Here is a 23241-nt window from a genome sequence, read left to right as displayed (position 1 = left end):
GATGAAATGTAAATGTACCTGTCACATGTATGTATTTCTAGCGAGTGTTATAGTCAATATTATAAGTTCATATAAATAGTGTCCATGAATAGCCGTTTCATTTTATTTTATAACTAAAACTGACTATAAAACTTAACCAAAATGGATATTATTTTTCGTTAAATTATATGCACACATTTCTTGAAGAACTGGCTTGGTCTTGGAAATTTTATGCCGTTTGATATACAGAACTGTGATATCTGAGGATTCGCCTGGTGCGCGTTAGTCGCTATGGTGATTGTGATTTTGGTAATTTTTCATTACAATTTTTTTTAATTAAAAATTTAAAATCCCAATAATTCCCATGAAAAGAGAAAATCAAAATATTTGTTATGAATGTTAATTTTGTATTTCAATTTGCGACCATTGTTAATTAGTATGCAAAAAATGCTGAGTAAGTATGTATTCCTACACAGTGATTCGGTCGCTTGCTTCAGGGAAATTCAATGCAAATCATATTTTCACCCTTTAACATTTGGTCATGTGACCCAAATTAGCCAATCACGAAACAGAACACACTTTCTATAGGTTTACAATGACCCATAAATACATGCTCATGATATAAACGGAATTGTACATTCAAGTCTGCTTTAGGCAGATATTTCCTATGAATGCGGAAAGGGTTTTGTCGCTTTAAATATCTGCAGCCATCAAGGGCAAAGTTGCTATCAAGCTCGATACCACAGATTTCCCGATGTACATGTACATGACATTGTATGAGTATCGAATCTCTGTTGGAATTGTTCCAAAGAACGACTCATATCACGCCATGAAGGAATAAATACAGTTCATGTCCATTACATTTCTGTTGCAATGATTTGTTCATCACCTGAGACCCTACAGGTTCATTAGTGTTTGTCTTCGACATGTTATTATACATGCATAGCCTATTGACTGAAAATGCAAACAACATCTTCATTAATCCCACAAGGTATATGATAAAAATAGAGGTATTCCCGTCATTAGATATGTGTGCGTTCAGGTAAACAGGTATAGCATTGTGTATCGTCCGGGAAAAATCGATCTGCCCGCAAATGATAAGTCTGACACTGAAAGCTGAGATGAGAAACACACTGCAGTGCGTGTTTAAAGTAATGCTGATTCTATTGCTCTGAGTGATATTCCTTTCAACAAAGGCAAAATTATTTTTCACAAAATAAGTTTCAATACTAAGTGTCTAGCAATCAGTCTAAAAGGGGTTGGACAGAGTATTAAATGAACGTAGGGTTTCTAGCTCTGTACTTATGACTCGGGGAGTTTGTGTAGGAATAAGACTTCCTTCGCTTTATTGTTGTTAATATAATGAGTGAGTGAGTGAGTTAAATTTTTACATCGCATCGGCAATATTCCACTTGATCACTGCACCTGTAGCAGCGTTAGTTTCTAGTAAGATCACATGTCGCACATTACCTAAAGACGGAAGAGGGTAAGGGAGGTCAAAGTGTCAAATAATTCTAGTGTAGTCATGCAATGGTTATCTGCTTTAGTAGATTCTGAGTTTAGCATCTTTTCCATACAATCTTACGCTTTGTCTTTTAATAAGTATTAAAATAGAAAATGGAGTTTATATTGGTAATAATGGACATAGTTAATTCAATTATATGGTTATCCGTACACTTAACTACGTCCCTGTTTTAATTTCAATGAATCACATCTGCTTAAATCTGGTACTATGACCGATGTAAAGAAACCGTGCAAAATAAATCAATTCTGCAATATTTCTGGGGGAAGTTTAACTTTTCCTTGTGTTATGTACTTTCAACATGTATCAGAAAAGTAATAAAAATGGAAATTTGAAGAAAGGTGTGTTTGGATAATATCTCTCACTGTTTATCAATCGATATAATCTTCTTCCTCTCCCTTTGCTGCTGTTTCCGTTGGCTTCAAAGGCTCGTTCAGTTATATGGTCTATGTTGATTTAACGTGTGTGTCATATTGTGTGTGCACCCCCTGGGACGTCGACAACAGACCCACGTTCGTTGGTTTCATCAATAATAGATACTTAAACAACTCTATGGTCTTTCCTTTACACAACAAGACCAGTGACCGTGACATAAAGCAAATACTGACAAACAAAACATGTTATAATTAAACCCAACGCACTCAATTGAGAAGCTAGTTATAACAGCATGCAAAGTATATGTGTTTACCAACTCGGGGTTTTCATGTGAATATGTGTGTATGGAATTTACCATTGACTAGCATAAATATATTAATCTCAAGGACACATTACCCTCGGGTTTGTCACGCGTGTTCTATAATTCATATTGTGTGGTCATTTTCATATTGTCAATTTTACCACTTTTGGGGTTAGATGGGGTATCCTGTGAATTCGATTTGGACTGTACCAGCATAACGGGCCTCTACATTGATGCCTCGATATGTTCAGCGATCGCACACCTCATGACTGCTTCAGTGAATCCTTATTGTCTGGGTACATGACACAATGTCGCATGGCAATGTATATGACAAAGCAGACACAAACCGTCAAGCAAGACTGTGGGGATCAATCACGAATCGTCGCTATAATAGCACATTAAAGACGTTGTTATCCATAAATTGTGTCTACTTTGTCATCCGTCAACTTCTGAGAAGTGCCCATCAAACATTGCAACTTATTTGGTGCTGATGGTCGGTTGACGTAATCATACTTTAACTGAACCCTGTGTTTCGTGTGTCATGTATGCAAGCACCCTATCCCCGATTTAAGAATATGCAGACATAACAAATAATGTAACAGTCCTTGACGAATTCTGAGATTCCGAGATCGCGGAAAGATTTGCAGAAATTTTAACACGGATAAAACGTAATTGCAGAAAAATCGCGGAATTTGCCCTTTTTTTTTACCAATTTTCACTATCTTCAAGAATTTCTATACAATTTCGCTCTTGAATAATGCCTAAACATAAATGAACATAAATAAATAATTTTCGCTTTTATATGTTCTGGTGGTATTATGACCATATAAACTATGTTTACAACTAACCATGAATAAATATCAGTGACACTATGCATATAAGAATGTATTAAGTCTTGAGGGTGAAATAGTCAGTAGGGGTTCTGGAAGAGAACATTGTCCAACATGGGATCTCGCAATAGTATTAATTCTCGTTTAATTAGTGTTGCTTAAAGGAAAAAAATGATTAATATGTTTAATAATATCGTTTTAAAATTGGCAGATTAAATTAGCATTGTTAGTGGCAGTATCCTCAAAGGTTGGTTAAAGTAGTGCAAACATTTGTCCCCCTGAGAGGGTACATAAGTTCCACATCTTTCAAAGTAAAGTTAGAACTATCACATTTTTTATCGTAGTATATTTGTTAGTTTTAATTGGTGGCTTAAATTGACTACAATCTCCAGCGGCTGAAGGGATGGTGTAAATCCTGTCGGGGAACCGTGCAGGTAACAGAAGTATCGTAAGTACGTACTTTAAGTGCCTGCGATCAACAGCCCGTTTTTGTATTGTGTTGTTAAATCATAGTTTATTCACTTACATGTTCTCAAACTAGTTTTGAAATCAATCTCTGATGATGTACTGACAGGTTTTATATAGTCAAAATATATTTCAGAATCTCAAGGATTCAGTTTATCTCGTCACGATATGGCTGAAATATTGCCGATGTTACGTTACCTCTTAACTCACTCACTCAAAGAGATCGATCTGTAAACTGATTTAAGTAGTATTAGAAGAGCTTCACGTGAATGCATAGGTAATGTTGGATTTCTTTATCAGGAGGGTTGCCCTGACAACAATTTGCATATAATAGCTTTATAATTTGCTAAATGATGTGTGCACACACGCACAGGCCTTAATGACACCAATGGCAACAACGTGTAACAAGTCGTCCGGTCACACATGATTCCCTAAGTGACAGCCACCTTAGAAACGTTGTCTAGCGGCAGTAGTTTGATTATTCAGTATTCTCGGGTGATGCCTGATTTCTGGATGGCTAGACCCAGTACTATGCAAGAGATCAGATGGCAAAGAACTTTCAGTCGTAGGGGACATGATGTGATGTATTATTCATACACTGCTTTGACTGTGTAGCAGCCTGCAGCATTATCCGAGTGTGGTGCCAAGTGGCTTGGACGAAAAATGGACACGCTGAAGATATCATGGTTTCTATGTTTGGTTCTGTCATATTCAAAGGGTAAGATATGTTTTGGTTTTGAATCAAAATATCAATAATCATAATAGCCATAAAAGTTCCTTCATATTTAAGATTATATCAATTGTAATAAGTCATTTTCTTAAGCAATGGTATCTTAACATCAGCATAACAGTACAGAAAAAGTCGTAATGTGTGTCAAAGGAAATGTGATTTGGGGAAAAAGTGTCGTTCAAATTCGGAACGGATGTACGTCAAAATCTTCGGATGAACAAATTGAATTTTGCCTTTAGGCGTGTGATGCATATATGATGTTGCCTTATATGTTGTACTTGTTCAAGAGCAACAGGCGGCAGGGAAGCTTAGTGGCTAAAGTGTTTGAACGCTACGCAAAGGATCCGGTTCGACTCCCAACGTGGGTATAATGTGTAAAACCCATTTCTGGCTTACCCCTCCGTGATATGGCTGGGATATTGATAAAGGTGCACACATTCAGACACTACAGAGATAATCTGTTGATAGCCTTGATCGTCATAAAAACTAAATACAAATTGCAAGAACGCCGCCAATTGTAATATACTGTCGTTCACTGCAACAGAGTGAGTCAGGGAGTACGGTTTTAAGCTGCTTTTAGTAATATCATGGCGAGATGACAACAGAAATGTTATTTACACATTGTACCCATGTGGGAAATCGAACACGGACCTTCAGCATGAAGAGAGAACGCGCCAACCACTAGGCCACCCCATGGCCTCCATTGTGATAATGATAGATATGATGAATGTCGCTTACTACAATTCACACCTGCACGTCAATCCTGTACTTTTGACAAACACGTCACCGTTACCAATGCGATGTGTACATAAACTATTACCTCACGCACACGCTATTTCGAACATGAATGTCTGGTAAGGTTATCGATATTGATGTTACATCAAGCCCCACTGTGAAAACTTCTTTTACGCTATCCTATTCATCTTCTTTCTACAGTCAATTAAGACCATTCATTTCGCTGAAGCGTTCAAATTAATCCGCTGTCTCGAAGAAGGCAAACTCGTACCTTACAAACTGTCCCGTAACATCGGACTCGTGAAGATCCGGGATTGAATAGGTCTTCAGCAACCCATACTTGCCGTAAAAGGCGACTGTGCTTGTCGTAAAAGGCGACTAACGGGATCGGGTGGTCAGCCTCGCTGACTTGGTTGATACATGTCATCGATCCCAAATGCGTGGATCGATGCTCATGATATCAATCACTGGATTGTCTGGTCCAGACTCGATTATTTACAGACCGCCGTCATATAGCTGGAATACTGCTGATTGCGGCGTTAAACAACAAACCAACCAACCAACATAACATCGCGGTGATACTGCTCCTTGTACACTATGCTGTATTAAAAAATCTATGTATTCCAATGTATTCGTTTGCCATTGACATTAACAGTGTCTCATGTATGAAAAACATATTGTAGCTTCATTAAAATTATGGCAAATACATATGGCTTAAGCGCCATACGGGCATCATATTCCGTGCCGTGTATTCAAATACCGTGCTTTAATATTTACCACGGTGTTTCATAGTCCTTCATATCTTGTCCAGTTTTAGGATGTAGCCTGAATGAAAGATAAAGTGATGACGGTCATAGACGTTAACGCTTCTTTAAACCGATTGACCCCAATTCTGCCACCTTCTGCAATATACCTGATTAACATTAATCGCGCTAATAGAACATGTATGTCAGGTCTCACATGTACACCATCCTCGGCACTCCAGTGCTTTACGGGGGCACGGGTGGCCCAGTCGTCTAAGGCGCCGCCATTCGCTGTGCAGAGTTGCGTCCCTTGGGCACGCCAGAAACCTATGATTGTGGGTTCGAATCCCGGTTCGCCCCGATTATGTTTCTGGGTTTGTCAGCACCATACCCGTGCTCGTGGGTTTCACCGAAGTGGTAAACGTCGGAGACCTGCATCACTTCGGGCTTTCCTCCCACATTAAGCTGACACGCCGTGATATAACTGGAAAACTGTTAAAAGCGGCGTTAAACCAAACTCACTCACTCACTCCAGTGCTTTACATATACTTTTTCTGTCAACAAGGTCACATTGGATATACGTGTTATGACGGTTTCTCCTACCTTGCGACTACTAACCGTTGCTACAAGTACATCGATGACCAGGTTACACAAACGGTAGCTCAAATCATGTGTGAAGCCATCTTCGCAACTTTGGTGCAGATGACAGCGTTTGACGTTGAGGCTTTAATCAAGCAGCGGAGGGGGATAGACGGGTAGGTTATTTACTTTGTCCTATATTCACGTATATCATGACATCATTTGAATGAGGATTCCAGAAAACAACAACTGGTTTTCAAAAAGAAGATGGCGTCCACCACTGGTGTTTGCGTTCTGTAACCTTATTCTAATTTCATATCTCATATTCAATGATATATTATATATAATATACGTACAAACAGGTAGAAATAAGCGATTAAGGAAGAGGCTTAGAGAGAGAGAGAGGGAGAGAGAGAGAATTTATATATATATATATATATATATATATATATATATATATATATATATACATCTATCTATCTATCTATCTATCTATCTATCTATCTATATATATGATAGAGTAATGAACTGATAAGGAGATGTGGTACAGTTACCCCCAAAATGGATTCTTATACATGTGTATTTCCACATTTTCTTGTCATTCCCTGAATGTCTATCAAGTGTTAAAAAGCACAATCTCCTGTCATGTCCATATGAGATCAAGCGACATCTACACTGTAGATATCGCTGCAATGAAATGACATCACAATGCTGTGCAGACCATTGTAACGTCACTGGTTACCATGACGTCACAGTCAAATGACATCACTAATGGCTCTGAGGCTGTTAGCAGTACTTTTTACACTGAAGACATTGCTAATTACTATCTACAAATTGAAAAAGTAGAAAGAATGATGTTGGATGATAAATAAAATCTCACCCTCGTGTTTTTTTATATCAAATATATCAACACTCGTTGATAAAAGTGGCAAAATCCTCGGCAAGGCTCGGAATTTTTCAACTTTTATCAACGAGTGTTGATATATTTGATATCAAAAGACACGAGGGTGAGATTCTCTATGTCACAAATACCTACTATTTCGTATGTCTGCTTGTATATCATGTGCCCATATGCTCATATGTGACCGACTTCACGAAATGTGTATTTCAACACGTTTAACTCTTTGGTCTAGTGGTAGAACTTTGAAATCTTTGTAGAAAGACATTTTTGCATGCACGATTGTACCTAAAATATGTGAAAGGGAAAGGTGACCATTGCCAAGTTGACGTCATTACTCTTGTCATACAGTCTTGTGGATAGTTTAGCTTCACTTAATCCTATTGCATATGTCTAAATATATAATAGGCGAGGCGGTGTTCCTGGTCACATTTCTACTGCAAGCTGGTTAATCAGTGGGAGGGGATTGGTTCATTCACCATTATTAAACGAAATCAGATAATCGACATAACTGAAGCTGAAGTTAAACTTGGCCAACTTCCCTTGTTTTGACTGCAGAAATTCCGATTCATATACTTAAAAGAAGTAGGGGATTGCAATTGGTGCCTATTGGTGCCTACGTCTTGTCCTGTCCTCAGATATCAAATCCATGTAATCTAGTCCAGCATTTCATATATTGTTTTGTAAGTTATCCTCAGATGAACTTTGATTTCACAACTTATCCAGAACCTTTAATTCCGGGGTAGAACAGGTCTTCAGCAACCCATGCTTGCCGTAAAAGGTGACTCTGCTTGGCGACTAACGGGATTGGGTGGTCAGGGTCGCTGACTTGGTTGATGCATGTCATCGATCCCAATTGCGTGGATCCATGCTCATGATATTAATCACTGGATTGTCTGGTCCAGACTTGATTATTTATAGACCGCCGTCATATAGCTGGAATATTGCTGAGTGCGGCGTTAAACAACAAACAAACAAACAAACAAACAAACAGAACCTTTAAAGACAGAGATGAACTATCTCTATTGTCACCACGTTGTCCATTGTAGGATTCCGACTATACTGAACCGCAAAAGAAACGTCACCCCAAGTAACATTGCATGAAAAGTTGTCATTTAAATATCTGGGTAATGTTTGTCAAAGTTTCTAAAACTTAACATTACCTTGTCCGGAAAAATGAAATTTGATGATAAAAAAAACCCCAAAGCAGATGACAATAAAACCGATCGTCCAAACGCATCACGGCAACGGCCATGGTAACCCGATGCACGTGAGTTCCGTGCAAATTGAAATGCACCTGCGTTTCCCATTTCTTGCCCTAAAATAATCCACCCAGATCGGATAACATTCATTCGTTTTTGAATTGCTACCACATATCATACCAAGCCCTTTGACGATTGCAAGCTGGACAAACCGCCACGCTAGAATCCGGTGCATTTCAAGTCCACGTAAGGACCATATACAGGCTCCAGCAACGGTACAAGACCACCAACACTACAGATGACCGACCACGTAGTGGAAGACCAAGGGTCATCACCCGACCAGCGACACATTAGTGCGGACACCGTGCGTCGACGATGGACGAGCAGACACCTCCACTGTCACAGGTCACAACGAGGACCCATTCTGACGCCCGGACCGTCTTCAGTAGGCAACACAGCACCAGCATTGGCGCCACCGGTAGTGGAGAAGAGTCCTCTTCTCAGACGAGAGCGTTTACTGTATCTCAACAGCGGAGTCTGGCGACACCGTGGGGAACATTGTATTGTTGAGAGGGACTCGTGTGGTGGTCCGAGCATCATGGTGTGGGGTGGAGATGGTCTTGCACAGAGGGTCGACCCTGTGGTCTTCCAGAACATCGGTCTAGGGAGAGGCAATGGTGTCACAGCAGCTCGGTACATTGAAAAAGTCTTGAGACCACACACCATACCACATTTGGCACGTCGCCGCAACCACGAGTTTCAGCATTATGGGAACTCCCGTGCCCACACTGTTAGAGCAACAAGAGACTTCCTCCTGCAGAATGGCATCAGAACCATGTGGTGGCCTGCCTTCAGTCCCGATTTATATCCCATTGAGCACCTGTGGGACGAGATTCAAAGACGGCTGAATGACGTCCGACCAAGGCCGACAACTGCAGCTGAACTGCGTCAGGCGTTCCTCAGAGTGTGGGTTCAAGTGCCTATGGCCTTTATCAACCCCCTCATCCATTCCATGTATCGGCGTTGCACGGCAGTGATCAATGCACATGGCGGACACACGAGATACTGACTTGTGATGCCATTTTCACAGAGACTAGTGTTGTGTTTTACTTCAAGAACATTTGATACTTTAATTTCAGCCTTGATGATCAGTTTTGCCAAGTTTCATCTTTTTAAAATGTCTCAAAGTATGTTTACAGTGTTTGGACTAATAAGGTTTCTCATATATCCATCCATGGTGACGTTTCTTTTGCGGTTCATGAATCACTATCAAACATTGATGATACTTGGTGTTCGCAAAATCTTTCCGTATCCTGCCCAACCGTTTCAGAGGTCCTTCCTTGATTGTACTCGGGTGATAGTTAATCATAGAGGATTTGGTGTTATATTTGCTGCAATGTATCTCTATAAAAATTCGACTTTTGAAGTTTAAGAAATTTCCGGTGATGTGATTGTTTTATTTGCTGCTCACATGACCGGTTCATTTTTCAACTAACTTTAAAAATGACGTTTACAAAGTATAATCTTTACCTTTTGACGTTTACACGATTTTTGACCGGAACCAGTTTCATGGGGAATCCCCGAGTTGACCAGTTCTCTGCTCTCTCGTTCCCTACTTACCCCGATCATGAGGAAGGTCAATATTGGACAATATACTAACATTAGTTTTTCACACAATGTTCCATGACATATATGTCCCTCCTCTTAATCTCTCACGTTGAAGTCGAATAAAATTCAAAATACACCACGTCCACAAATGCATCGCAAGTTTTCAATTCTGTGGGAAATCCCCTGTTCTGTAAAATCATCCACTGTCATTTTAGGCAGAGCCAAATTATTGAAAATAACCTCTAAAAAGTTTGAACTTCGTAAAGCTTGTCATTTTGACATAACTAAATCATCATCACGACGTTATTAAGTGTATGTTTTGAAATCAAATATCGGATATTTACTCGGAGAATTGCATTTCAAATATAGCATATTAGTGATCAGTGTGATCACGAGTATCTGTATTTTCACCAATGATCATTTTGAAACGTTGCGGTTAACCCAAGAATCGATCAGAATGTCGCAAGCTCCGGTATTTACGCGATATAATTTGAACGGTTCAAAGCGTTCATTCTCCAGTAAAGCAGCACTATATGATAATTTCATTTCTTAGTTGGACGTATTGTGTTGAGCTTTTTTAGAAGAATCGTCCTTCAGCGTAAGTGATCAGGAGTAAGTGTCTCAGGCTGTCTTACACAAGTGAATCAGACTGGAATGAAATTCGCCAATCGTGTATGACGGCGTCTTTGTTCATGTCAAACTTGTGAATATAAGGACCGAAAAAAAAAAGACACAACCCTACTCATGTTGTGTGAAAATTCCCAGTACAGTAATAGCAAACATATTTATAATTAACAGACGATATTGCTTACATACCCTGACAAGAACTTTCACTTTTTTGTAACAGCACTTGGGACCATTGTATTCTTCATCGGTTGAATCGATTTATCTCATGCATTTACAGTTAGATATTAGATCAAGCGGGACGAATGAAGATGTGAGATAAGTGTGTTTGTTTGTTGTTTAACGCCGCAATATTCCAGCTATATGGCGCCGGTCTGTAAATGATCGAGTCTGGACCAGACAATCCAGTGATTGACATCATGGGTATCGATCAACGCAATTGAGTTACGATGACATACACCAACCAAAGCAGCGAGCCTGACCATCCGATCCCGTTAGGCGCCTCTTACCGCTAGCATACTCGCCTTTTATGAATACAAAAATATGTTTTTAGGCTCATATTCCCAACGCCAAAAATTATCGGTCTTGAATAAGATTCGTTGAAGGAAAAATAGTGATGGCACTCATGGGAATGGAGCACCTAAAATAATGGATGGCACCAGTTGTTCGTGAATTGAATCATATGCTTTCCTACCCGTGGCACACCCCTAGCTCACCCAATTTGCAAAAAATATAAATGGTTGTTTGTTGCTTAACGTCACACTCAAAGCTCCAGTCATATGACGGCGGCCATGAGTCATGACCAGACAATCAAATGATAGTGGACAAGACAATCCAGTGATACGTGATCGCGTTTACTGTTATTCATTAAGACTCGCGGTAGGTATTTAGTGGTTTGTTTGTGTTGCGATGGGTTTATTGTCTGCGCTGGGTTTGTGGACTTCGAATGTCGCGTCCGTTTTGGCACATTTTTGCGGGATTGCCTAAAAGTCGGGCCAAGAAAAGTTGGGCCGGGCCGGGCCAGCGGGTAATACTAAAAATGGATTGCAGAATAATAAAACGAAACGTGCATATCTAGGCAGATCTCAAATGTCCAGAAACGGATAGTTTTGCTTATTTAATTGAGTTTGAATCAAAATGTATCTTCAGCAATGTAATAAACTGATAATTATAGCTACATACCGAGAGTTTATACCGAAAAGTCAGTGTCTTGACTGTGTCTTTACTTTGATGAGAAGGTTTCTCACCGACCTTAGCGTGCAGGGGTGTGATGTCCTGGGCAGGAATTCGAAATGACAGTGTTTTGACTACTCTTCTTTCATTAATTAACGTGTTTGGCATACCTAATTAACCTTTACTAATTCATGTTAAACCAACACAGGATGTTTTCTGCAAGTGGATATTCGCGAATGTCATAGGACTGACACGACACGTGTTAATAACTGTCAAAGCGCTTCTAAAATTACAACACATACTTTACATCTATAGACTAATTATAATATCATATCTACCTGTATAACACTTAAGTGTCTCATATTGCAGTAGCAAACACAGTGCTCAAAAGTGAAGCCCTTTTCCCTCTACATACTCAAAGTGAAGCATTTTTACTGTTTTTTCTTAAGAAAATCCATGTCAGAAGTGTTCGGTCCGACATCGCCCGGGCTGTCAAAATCAACTTAAACCTCACAGATGTATCATGAAATGGATTCACATCTATAGAGTAGTATTATATCCACCTAAATACCACTTTATAGTGTCTCAGATCGCTGTAATTAAAGAAAACAAGGGGCTCAAAGTGAAGCCCTTTTCCCTCTACATTCTCAACATAGTCTCTATCAGAAGTGTTTTGCTTGTGTTGGGTCCGACTTGGCCCGGGCGGCCACAATCAACTTTAAACACACATATGTATCTTCAAATGTGTTTACATCTATAGATTAGTGTTATATCTATCTATATACTACTTTATAATGTCACAGTTTATCGCATTTAAAGAAAACAAGGTGCTCAAAGTGAAGCATTTCTACTGTATTTTCTTAAGAAAATCTTTGTCAGAAATGTTCGGTCCGACTTGGCCCGGGCGGTCAAAATCAACTTTAAACACACCAGATGTATCTTCAAATGTGATTACATCTTTGGATTAGTGTTATATCTACCTATATACAACTTTATAATGTCACAGTTTATCGCATTTAAAGAAAACAAGGGGCTCAAAGTGAAGCCCTTTTCCCTCTACATTCTCAACATAGTCTCTATCAGAAGTGTTTGGCTTGTGTTGGGTCCGACTTGGCTTAAAGAAAACAAGGTGCTCAAAGTGAAGCATTTTTACTGTATTTTCTTAAGAAAATCCATGTCAGAAGTGTTCGGTCCGACTTGGCCCGGGCTGTCAAAACCAAGTTTAAACAAACAGATCTATCTTCAAATGTGTTTACATCCATAGATTAGTGGTATATCTACCTATGTACCACTTTATAATGTCACAGTTTATCGCATTTAAAGAAAACCATGAGTTCAAAGTGAAGCCCTTTTTCCTCTACATTCTCAACATGACTAGTATTATATCTACCTATATAACACTTAATAATGTTGCACGATAACTCAAAGAAAACTGGTCTGTTAAAGTCGAGCACTTTCACTCTATCTTCTCAAGAAAATTTCACCAAATGTGTTGGAGTGAAGTATACTCTTTAAAGTGAAGCCCTTTTGTCATGGTATGTGTCTGGTCGGAAAATCCCTTGCTTTCACCTAATCCGTCGTGGGTTTTTTCAAGGATCATACTCACAGGGTAACACTTGGAGAAGGTAAGGTTAGACACTTTGAATTTCAGGATAAACCTCTCCCTCAACCCAATCAATAGTTCAATCAATAGTTGGGAGATTTAACGAGCGCTTCAGCCTCTGGCTATTTCGCACTCGGGGCAGACGGGTCTTATAGAATCATGAATAGTGGTAATAATGATAAACGTCTAGCCCAAAAAACTGTAAATGAAGGGGGATAAGGTAGTGAGGAGAAGGGTTGGGGTTGTAGAGGCAGTAAGAGGCCGTGTAAGAGATAGATAAAGTCCTACGTTAGCCAGGGTCTAGGGAAGTATAAAATAAATAGGATAGGTAGAGAGAGAAAGAATATCAGTTAAGCTGATGTATAAATAATAATAATATAAATAAATACATAATGATTTTGGGAAAGGAAAGGGTTAATGGATATGAGTAGGTAACCTAAGCTAATAAACAGGGGGCTAGAGCGGGGGTGGGTGGGTAAGGGCTATGCTTAATGCTTCTATTATCTATGAGTGTGTTTAGGAAAACAGGATTATCTGAGACAGTTGTAATCTGCCATACTTGATTCTCACAATATGTGGTTGATAATGAAAATATTACTAATAATACCGGACAGTATTATTGCATGTGACAAATATACTTTAAAACTATGTTCATTATGACAACTATATTTGGAGTGTTATGAAATAATTGGCATTTATTCATGTTGACAGCATTTTACATAATAAAGAAATAGAAGATTTCAGCAGACATTTGTAACTGTTAGATATATAATACGTCCGCCTACTGTTTACAAATAAGATGATCTATACATACAAGTAGTTCAGAGTAGTTTTAAACAGTGACGGTAAAATAAATTTATTGTGAATAGCGGCAAATATGAATATATACAATTTAATATATATGTTTCTGTTATGTCATGGTATACGTTGATTCTGAATCTAAAATATTGCTTGATATTGTTTGCCAAACAGTTGTATGCACTGTCCATCGTGATACTTCTACTTAAGTATATAAAAAGGATGTTTGTTTAGACATGCGTTCATTGCAAACAACGCCGTGTTTTCGTTTGCTGGTTAGCTTTTACAGGTCAAAAGCAGAGTTAATCGCATTACTTTCGTGACGCATTTTAGGCCTGTCATACAGTTCCTGAAACAAATATATCCAATACAGCCGATGCAAGTCAATCATATTTGGCAAGACTAGATTACTGCAGTTATATATTTTATCAATATAATCAAACAATTGTTTTTATTTTTGTAAAATATGTTCATTTCAGAAACTAGATGTTAGTCTAGCCAGCGGTCTAAACTCGCATTAATTTGGTTACACGTTTCATGATTTACAGTATTCGTGAAGAATATGTAACAATTAGCCACAATTAGAGCCTTTGGTAGGAGTAGAGGGAATGATAAGCATAGACTTGCTAAGTATTTTATGATATTCATGATAGCTCAAAAGAAACTTTGATTTATGTTTGTAGTACACCCCAGAAAGAGGGATAACACAAGTGATATATTAAGATGACATACAACTTATACATACTTACGTGTATAAACTACTATCAAACAGTGAGGATAACAGGTGTTTGCATAGAGGTGAGCGTATCCTGCACCACCGGTGGAACAAACACACGCAAAGGCAAGTTAGTTGTTAAACCCGATTAGCACAAGTCAAAACAGAGAATTTCATCGGACATAACTCCATTTGCTACTTCTGTGGTAGTCACCAATCAACCCATTTATACTTCCAAAAAAAGCTTTAACCCTTTTAAAGCTTTTGAGAAATTCAACAGTATGGGTTTGGTCTGACAAAGCAAGAAGCATGTTTCGGCCAATGATTAGAGTATTCTTGCAAGTCTAAGGGTCCAACAGGAGTTATTTCTGCGACATGCTATTTCAAAACCCAAAATTCAGAGGGATATATATGAAAAGAAAAATTGAAATAATACAAATATAAATTCCTTCCAGGTGAAGGCTATCACTTGAAATCAAATTAACAAAGCAGATTTTAGTCAATGACACATGTCTTGGGGTAGAAGTTCATCTCTGTCACCATGCTATGGTATTTCTGGAAAGGAAAGTTAACTTACAAAGTTGTAATATACGTGAAAGGCTTAATGTTGCTGATTAAGCGCAAAGATATAAACTCTAACTGACTGCTCAGTAACATTCATTTAATATTAGTAATTCAAATAAGTGTACTTGTTCTAGGTGTGTGTGACGTGGATACATATATCTAAGCGTATAGAAGAAACGTCAACACACTTGTAACTATGTATAAAATAATAAATAAGCCATGTCCTTCATATGTAACTGATCTTATACCACCAGCTGTGTCACAGAAGGTCAGTTATAATCTCAGAAACCGCCATGATTTTGTAGTTCCATTTGCACGGACATCTACGTTTAAAAGGTCTTATATTATAGATACATTAGGCCAATGGAATAATCTATCATCAGAAATCAGGGATAGTCCGTCAATATCTTATTTTAAAGCTGTCGTATCTGAGCAGCCTACATCACCACCTATGCACTACAAAAAACTCTAAATAGTATTCTTTTTTGTGATCCAAACTTAGATGTTTTCCTAATACAAAAATATTCTTGTCTGTACACAAATTTATAGAAACGACTAATAGGTTGAGGCAACCTGAGACACATGAGCATTAATAGCCATGTTTACCTGTACTAGTAGAGAGCCAAGGTTGAAGTCATTCATGTGTGCAAAATGTTGTCGAGGCATCTGTACATCTTCTTTGTCGAATTGCATTATTAAAGTACATCAAGATGAGACATCATATACATTCATATATATTTGTTGAGCACGAAACCTTGAAGTGTAGCCAGGACATTTCCAAGAAACTAAGGGCGGCCATGTAGCTTCAATATCTTATAAATTATATCACTGAACATAGGTCAAGGTGTATTCAGTAAACAAAGATCTGAAGGACTGTATTTCCTTCATCGAACACACTATGCGTTCATCACAGTTTGTGACGGATTACGGATACGAACGAACTAGCACTTGTTTGGCAGGTAGGTATGTTAAGATTTGTTATCTTGTTCTCTCTCTACCCTCTACTTCCTTAATCACAATTTAAATCCTAAATAGACTTTCGGGCCTAACACTGTGGCAATTTTAGACCCTCTGTTTCTGTATTTACTTGAGCTCATTTCCCCTAAGGTTTACACATCTCATAAGATTAAGTCATCAATGATGTCAAAGCTGTCATGTTCATGAAGCTAAACAATGTCCAAGTGACTTAAGCACAAAAATACGCGAACACTTCTGACATAGAATTTCTTAAGAAAATACAGTAAAAATGCTTCACTTTGAGCACCTTGTTTTCTTTAAATACGATGTACCGTGACATAATAAAGTGGTATTCAGGTAGATATAATACTAATCTTAACATATGAATCCATTTGATGATACATCTGTGAGGCTGAAGTTGATTTTGACAGTCCGGGCCAAGTCGGACCCAACACAAGACAAACACTTCTAAAAAGAGACTATGTTGAGAATGTAGAGGGAAAAGGGCTTCACTTTGAGCCCCTTGTTTTCTTTAAGTACAGCGATCTGAGACACTAAAAAGTGGTATTTAGGTAGATATAATACTAATCTAAAGATGTGAATCCATTTGATGATACATCTGTGAGGTTTAAGTTGATTTTGACAGCCCGGGCCAAGTCGGACCCAACACAAGACAAACACTTCTAAAAAGAGACTATGTTGAGAATGTAGAGGGAAAAGGGCTTCACTTTGAGCCCCTTGTTTTCTTTAAATACGATGTACCGTGACATAATAAAGTGGTATTTAGGTAGATATAATACTAATCTAAAGATGTGAATCCATTTGATGATACATCTGTGAGGTTTAAGTTGATTTTGACAGCCCGGGCCAAGTCGGACCCAACACAAGACAAACACTTCTAAAAAGAGACTATGTTGAGAATGTAGAGGGAAAAGGGCTTCACTTTGAGCCCCTTGTTTTCTTTAAATACGATGTACCGTGACATAATAAAGTGGTATTTAGGTAGATATCACACTAATCTATAGATGTAAACATATTTGAAGATACATATGTGTGTTTTAAGTTGATTTTGACCGCCCGGACCAAGTCGGACCCAACACAAGCAAAACACTTCTGATAGAGACTATGTTGAGAATGTAGAGGGAAAAGGGCTTCACTTTGAGCCCCTTGTTTTCCTTAAGTACAGCGATCTGAGAAAAGTGGTATTTGGGTAGATATAATACTAATCTAAAGATGTGAATCCATTTGATGATACATCTGTGAGGTTTAAGTTGATTTTGACAGCCCGGGCCAAGTCGGACCGAACACTTCTGACATGGATTTTCTTAAGAAAAAAAAGTAAAAATTCTTCACTTTGAGTACCTTGTTTTCTTTAAGTACAGTGATCTGAGACACTATAAAGTGATATTTAGGTAGATATTATACTAGTTTATAGATGTGAATCCATTTGATGATACATATGTGAGTTTAAAGTTGATTATGACAGCCCGGGCCGAGTCGGACCGAACACCTGTGTGACTGTTGAGAGTATAGGGAGAAGAGGTCTACTTTAACCAACGTGTCTGCTTTAAATACGACGATCAGTGACATTATAAAGTGGTATTTACTTATATATTGAATGTTCCTATAAATATAAACAATATGCTCACAGATGGAAATTTGTATGACGAAGTATTTGATACGTTTCAAATCTTACTTCGTTTAACGATTGCTCTTTTACATGTTACCAAGATCAGCGACGCTTACACACTGCTCCACTTTCTGGTTGTCAAGCGATTTACTCCGAATAACTTATTTATGGTGCACTTTTTTGTTTGATGATTGTTCATTAATGTCATGTGTGTATGTTGCATCAATTATATGTAGGTATGATCGCCGATAATGAAGTAATTAGCCAGTAACACTTTGGCCCGTCCTGGCCCGGCCCGGCCCGACTTTTAGGCAATGCCCATTGTTTGGTTGTTGCTCGCTGCATGGTTGTTGGGGTCAGTTGTTTGTTATCATTTTTTGGCTTGTGATGGCGTTTGTGCCTGAGCTCAAATTTGTGATAACTGCGTGTCGCATGTCGGTTGTGGCTCCATGTGCGATTTGTTGTGGACGTGTTTGTTTTGTTTGGTGCGCTTTCGAAAGGTTTGAGGTGCTGTACCGAAAGGGATTGGACCTCTTACAGAAATGTTACAAAACGGTGCGTCCTTGTACGTTGGTGTTTGTTGCGCCGCGTGGTTGTCTGTGAGAACATGCGTGTCGCAATAGTTCAGGGACAATGACATCGCGTAGACGGGGTGGAAGGGACACGACGTCGCCCTTTTTTCCCGTGGTAGAGCATTGGTTCCTTTTGTCCCAGCAACGCATCTGCTCCAAGGATGACAACGGGTCGTGGAGACCTGGCTGAATTGCAAGGAGCGAAACAACGCAGGTTCCGTAAACCGTAGCCACGGAGGCCGCCGACAGGAACGCCGAAAGACTTTGAGCTCGACTTTGAGCTCGAGTGAGCCGTTGGTGTTAGTTGGTTGGTTGGTTTGTTGTTTAACGCCGCACTCAGCAATATTACAGCTATATGACGGCGGTCTGTAAATAATCGAGTCTGGACCAGACAATCCAGTGATTGATATCATGAGCATCGATCCACGCAATTGGGATCAATGACATGCATCAACAAAGTCAGCGAGCCTGACCACCCGATCCCGTTAGTCGCCTTTTACGACAAGCATAGTCGCCTTTAACGGCAAGCATGGATTGCTGAAGACCTATTCTACCCTGGATCTTCACGGAGCGTTGGTGTTAGTATTTGTGTGGTGCGCTACCTCTCGAAAAGAATGATGGTCGAATTGAAGAGAGAAGACTTTTTGTGTATCTTATCGAAAATGGAAGTATTATCGATGTACTGCGCTTGACTGAATCGTTCTTTGTAAATGAAAGACAAATGTTGATGCCTAGTTAAGCGCCGGCTTGAGTTTTTTTGGGGAACTGAAGACAACTGGTTGCGTGCTTGAAAAGAAGATGTTTTGTTGTTTCTGTTGTCTGTATCAAATGCACGGGTTTGCAAACTTGATTTTATAAAGAGAAGACTGGTTATGTTTTCCTGATTAATTAAATGTCTCACGTTATGGCTGAGAAAGCAGGTGAAATGGGGCACTTAGGATGGAATACTATCCACAAATACCAAGTTTAAGAAGGAAAATATCGCCGTATGCTATATAAGTAAAGGAGGAACCATATGGACAAGCAGTCATGTTTGGGGAATGTGAAAATGTCCGTCATACCGCGATAAAACTCAGAAAGCAAAACTAAATCAGACACTTCTCCAGACGGTCACCTGAGAAATACACGTCTGCCTCCAAGTCCTGGAACATCGATACCATAAATCTCTATAAGGATTAACAGGGTAATACATCTATTCTACCTATGAAGAGTGAGTGAGTTGGGTTTTTAACGCCGCTTTTAACATTATTCCAGTTATATCGCGGCGTGTCAGCTTAATGTGGAAGGAAAGCCCGAAGTGATGCAGGTCTCAGACGTTTACCACTTCGGTGAAACCAACCAGCACGGGTATGGTGCTGACAAACCTAGAAACATAATCGGGGCGAACCGGGATTCGAATCCACAATCATAGGTTTCTGGCGTGCCCAAGGGACGCAAATCTACAAAGTGAATCGCGGCGCCTCAGACCTATGAAGATCTAATCAAGCAATCTACTATTTTCAATTGGCATTCAATCAGCTTGTTATTTAATTCTTGCTGTACATCTGGCTTCATTACCTATGTGCTATTTATTATTCTCACTGAACATCTTCATCCAACTATCCGTGTGCTACTTGTTATGAGTGAGTAAGTGGTGCTTTAAGCCGCATCAGCAATATTCCAGCTATTCGCGGCACTACTGTTGGGTTAGTGTTAACCTGCAGCTTATCACAAGAAGTTTATGGATAAAAGTACTTTGAAAAAGGTGTGTGTGTGTGTTTGCTTTTATATTAAAATTTTGAAATTTCTCATATTTGTTAAAGAGTTAAGTGAACTGTTCAACACAAAAATCAAGGCAATATCAACAAAAATAATACGGTTCCAGGCTCATTTAGCTTTGCAAATTATGTCAAGTAACACCACTGCTTTTCCCAAAAGCTGTAACCATGCCAAATTTATAGAAACGACTAACAGATTCAGTAGCTAGCATATTATTGTTTCCAAACTGTTAATCATTAATATTGTTAAATCTATATACAACACTAACATGTATACAATTAGCATATGTATGAGATGCACACTGTCTTCACTTTCCAGCACATTGTACATATCCTTCATATGAGCACTGTATATAAATTTATATTGCGCACTATGTTTCCACAATGTGATGCTTCAACTGTAAATTGTTAATTTTCATTATGCAATATTATGTATAACTGTATATATGGAGAAGGTGGTAATAAGTGCTGCACTTGTGCCCAATCCCTTTGTCTTTTTGGACAATACAATATGTTTAATAATAATAATAATAAGCAACCAATGTATTATGATCAGGGTCCATTGGTATCCCTTCAGCAAGTGCGAATCAGGTCCTAACACATCTGTTTTGTCATGTATCACGCGCTATACAGTCGAACCTCGCTTATCCGGACAATTGCTTTTTCTAAAATGTTGTCCGGATAAACGAGATTCTGGATATCTGAATACCTTGTTATCTGACCAGAAGTCCTTCCCCTACCTCAATTCTACCGAGGCATATGTGAAATGAATGGCAAAAATATGATTTATGAAGGATCGACCAATCACTAATAAAATACATTGTGCTGTACAGACCTACGCAGCATGCTGTGACAGCGCACTGCATTATTGAAACGGGTGAAGAAATGCATATGTAGCCTAGTTTAGACTATGCACTTGTTTTGTGTACAGATACGACGGCGAGGTTGGGGCAACCTGAGACACATGAGCATTAATAGCCATGTTTACCTGTACTAGTAGAGAGCCAAGGTTGAAGTCATTCATGTGTGCAAAATGTTGTCGAGGCATCTGTACATCTTCTTTGTCGAATTGCATTATTAAAGTACATCAAGATGAGACATCATATACATTCATATATATTTGTTGAGCACGAAACCTTGAAGTGTAGCCAGGACATTTCCAAGAAACTAAGGGCGGCCATGTAGCTTCAATATCTTATAAATTATATCACTGAACATAGGTCAAGGTGTATTCAGCAAACAAAGATCTGAAGGGCTGTATTTCCTTCATCGAACACACTATGCGTTCATCACAGTTTGTGACGGATTACGGATACGAACGAACTAGCACTTGTTTGGCAGGTAGGTATGTTAAGATTTGTTATCTTGTTCTCTCTCTACCCTCTACTTCCTTAATCACAATTTAAATCCTAAATAGACTTTCGGGCCTAACACTGTGGCAATTTTAGACCCTCTGTTTCTGTATTTACTTGAGCTCATTTCCCCTAAGGTTTACACATCTCATAAGATTAAGTCATCAATGATGTCAAAGCTGTCATGTTCATGAAGCTAAACAATGTCCAAGTGACTTAAGCACAAAAATACGCGAACACTTCTGACATAGAATTTCTTAAGAAAATACAGTAAAAATGCTTCACTTTGAGCACCTTGTTTTCTTTAAATACGATGTACCGTGACATAATAAAGTGGTATTCAGGTAGATATAATACTAATCTTAACATATGAATCCAATTGATGATACATCTGTGAGGCTGAAGTTGATTTTGACAGTCCGGGCCAAGTCGGACCCAACACAAGACAAACACTTCTAAAAAGAGACTATGTTGAGAATGTAGAGGGAAAAGGGCTTCACTTTGAGCCCCTTGTTTTCTTTAAGTACAGCGATCTGAGACACTAAAAAGTGGTATTTAGGTAGATATAATACTAATCTAAAGATGTGAATCCATTTGATGATACATCTGTGAGGTTTAAGTTGATTTTGACAGCCCGGGCCAAGTCGGACCCAACACAAGACAAACACTTCTAAAAAGAGACTATGTTGAGAATGTAGAGGGAAAAGGGCTTCACTTTGAGCCCCTTGTTTTCTTTAAATACGATGTACCGTGACATAATAAAGTGGTATTTAGGTAGATATCACACTAATCTATAGATGTAAACATATTTGAAGATACATATGTGTGTTTTAAGTTGATTTTGACCGCCCGGACCAAGTCGGACCCAACACAAGCAAAACACTTCTGATAGAGACTATGTTGAGAATGTAGAGGGAAAAGGGCTTCACTTTGAGCCCCTTGTTTTCCTTAAGTACAGCGATCTGAGAAAAGTGGTATTTAGGTAGATATAATACTAATCTAAAGATGTGAATCCATTTGATGATACATCTGTGAGGTTTAAGTTGATTTTGACAGCCCGGGCCAAGTCGGACCGAACACTTCTGACATGGATTTTCTTAAGAAAAAAAAGTAAAAATTCTTCACTTTGAGTACCTTGTTTTCTTTAAGTACAGTGATCTGAGACACTATAAAGTGATATTTAGGTAGATATTATACTAGTTTATAGATGTGAATCCATTTGATGATACATATGTGAGTTTAAAGTTGATTATGACAGCCCGGGCCGAGTCGGACCGAACACCTGTATGACTGTTGAGAGTATAGGGAGAAGAGGTCTACTTTAACCAACGTGTCTGCTTTAAATACGACGATCAGTGACATTATAAAGTGGTATTTACTTATATATTGAATGTTCCTATAAATATAAACAATATGCTCACAGATGGAAATTTGTATGACGAAGTATTTGATACGTTTCAAATCTTACTTCGTTTAACGATTGCTCTTTTACATGTTACCAAGGTCAGCGACGCTTACACACGGCTCCA

General features: G+C 38.7%; 1 protein-coding gene across 1 annotated transcript in view; it reads left to right on the top strand.

Moving 5' to 3' along the window:
• The first annotated feature begins 3980 nt into the window (after positions 1 to 3980).
• LOC124151708 (mucin-2-like) overlaps positions 3981 to 23241 on the top strand; it is a 37143-nt gene continuing 17882 nt past the window's right edge. The window contains exons 1-2 of the mRNA XM_046524298.2: positions 3981 to 4190; positions 6246 to 6435. Coding sequence (XP_046380254.2) covers positions 4136 to 4190; positions 6246 to 6435 — 245 coding nt within the window. The 5' untranslated portion in view covers positions 3981 to 4135. The remainder of the gene's footprint in view (positions 4191 to 6245; positions 6436 to 23241) is intronic.

Source organism: Haliotis rufescens, unplaced genomic scaffold (assembly GCF_023055435.1).
Source record: "Haliotis rufescens isolate VD_foot unplaced genomic scaffold, xgHalRufe1.0.p SCAF_64, whole genome shotgun sequence".
In the NCBI taxonomy this organism is placed as follows: domain Eukaryota; kingdom Metazoa; phylum Mollusca; class Gastropoda; order Lepetellida; family Haliotidae; genus Haliotis; species Haliotis rufescens.
The sequence above is the reverse complement of the archived record's forward strand: the minus strand, read 5'-3'. Positions and strand labels throughout refer to the sequence as shown.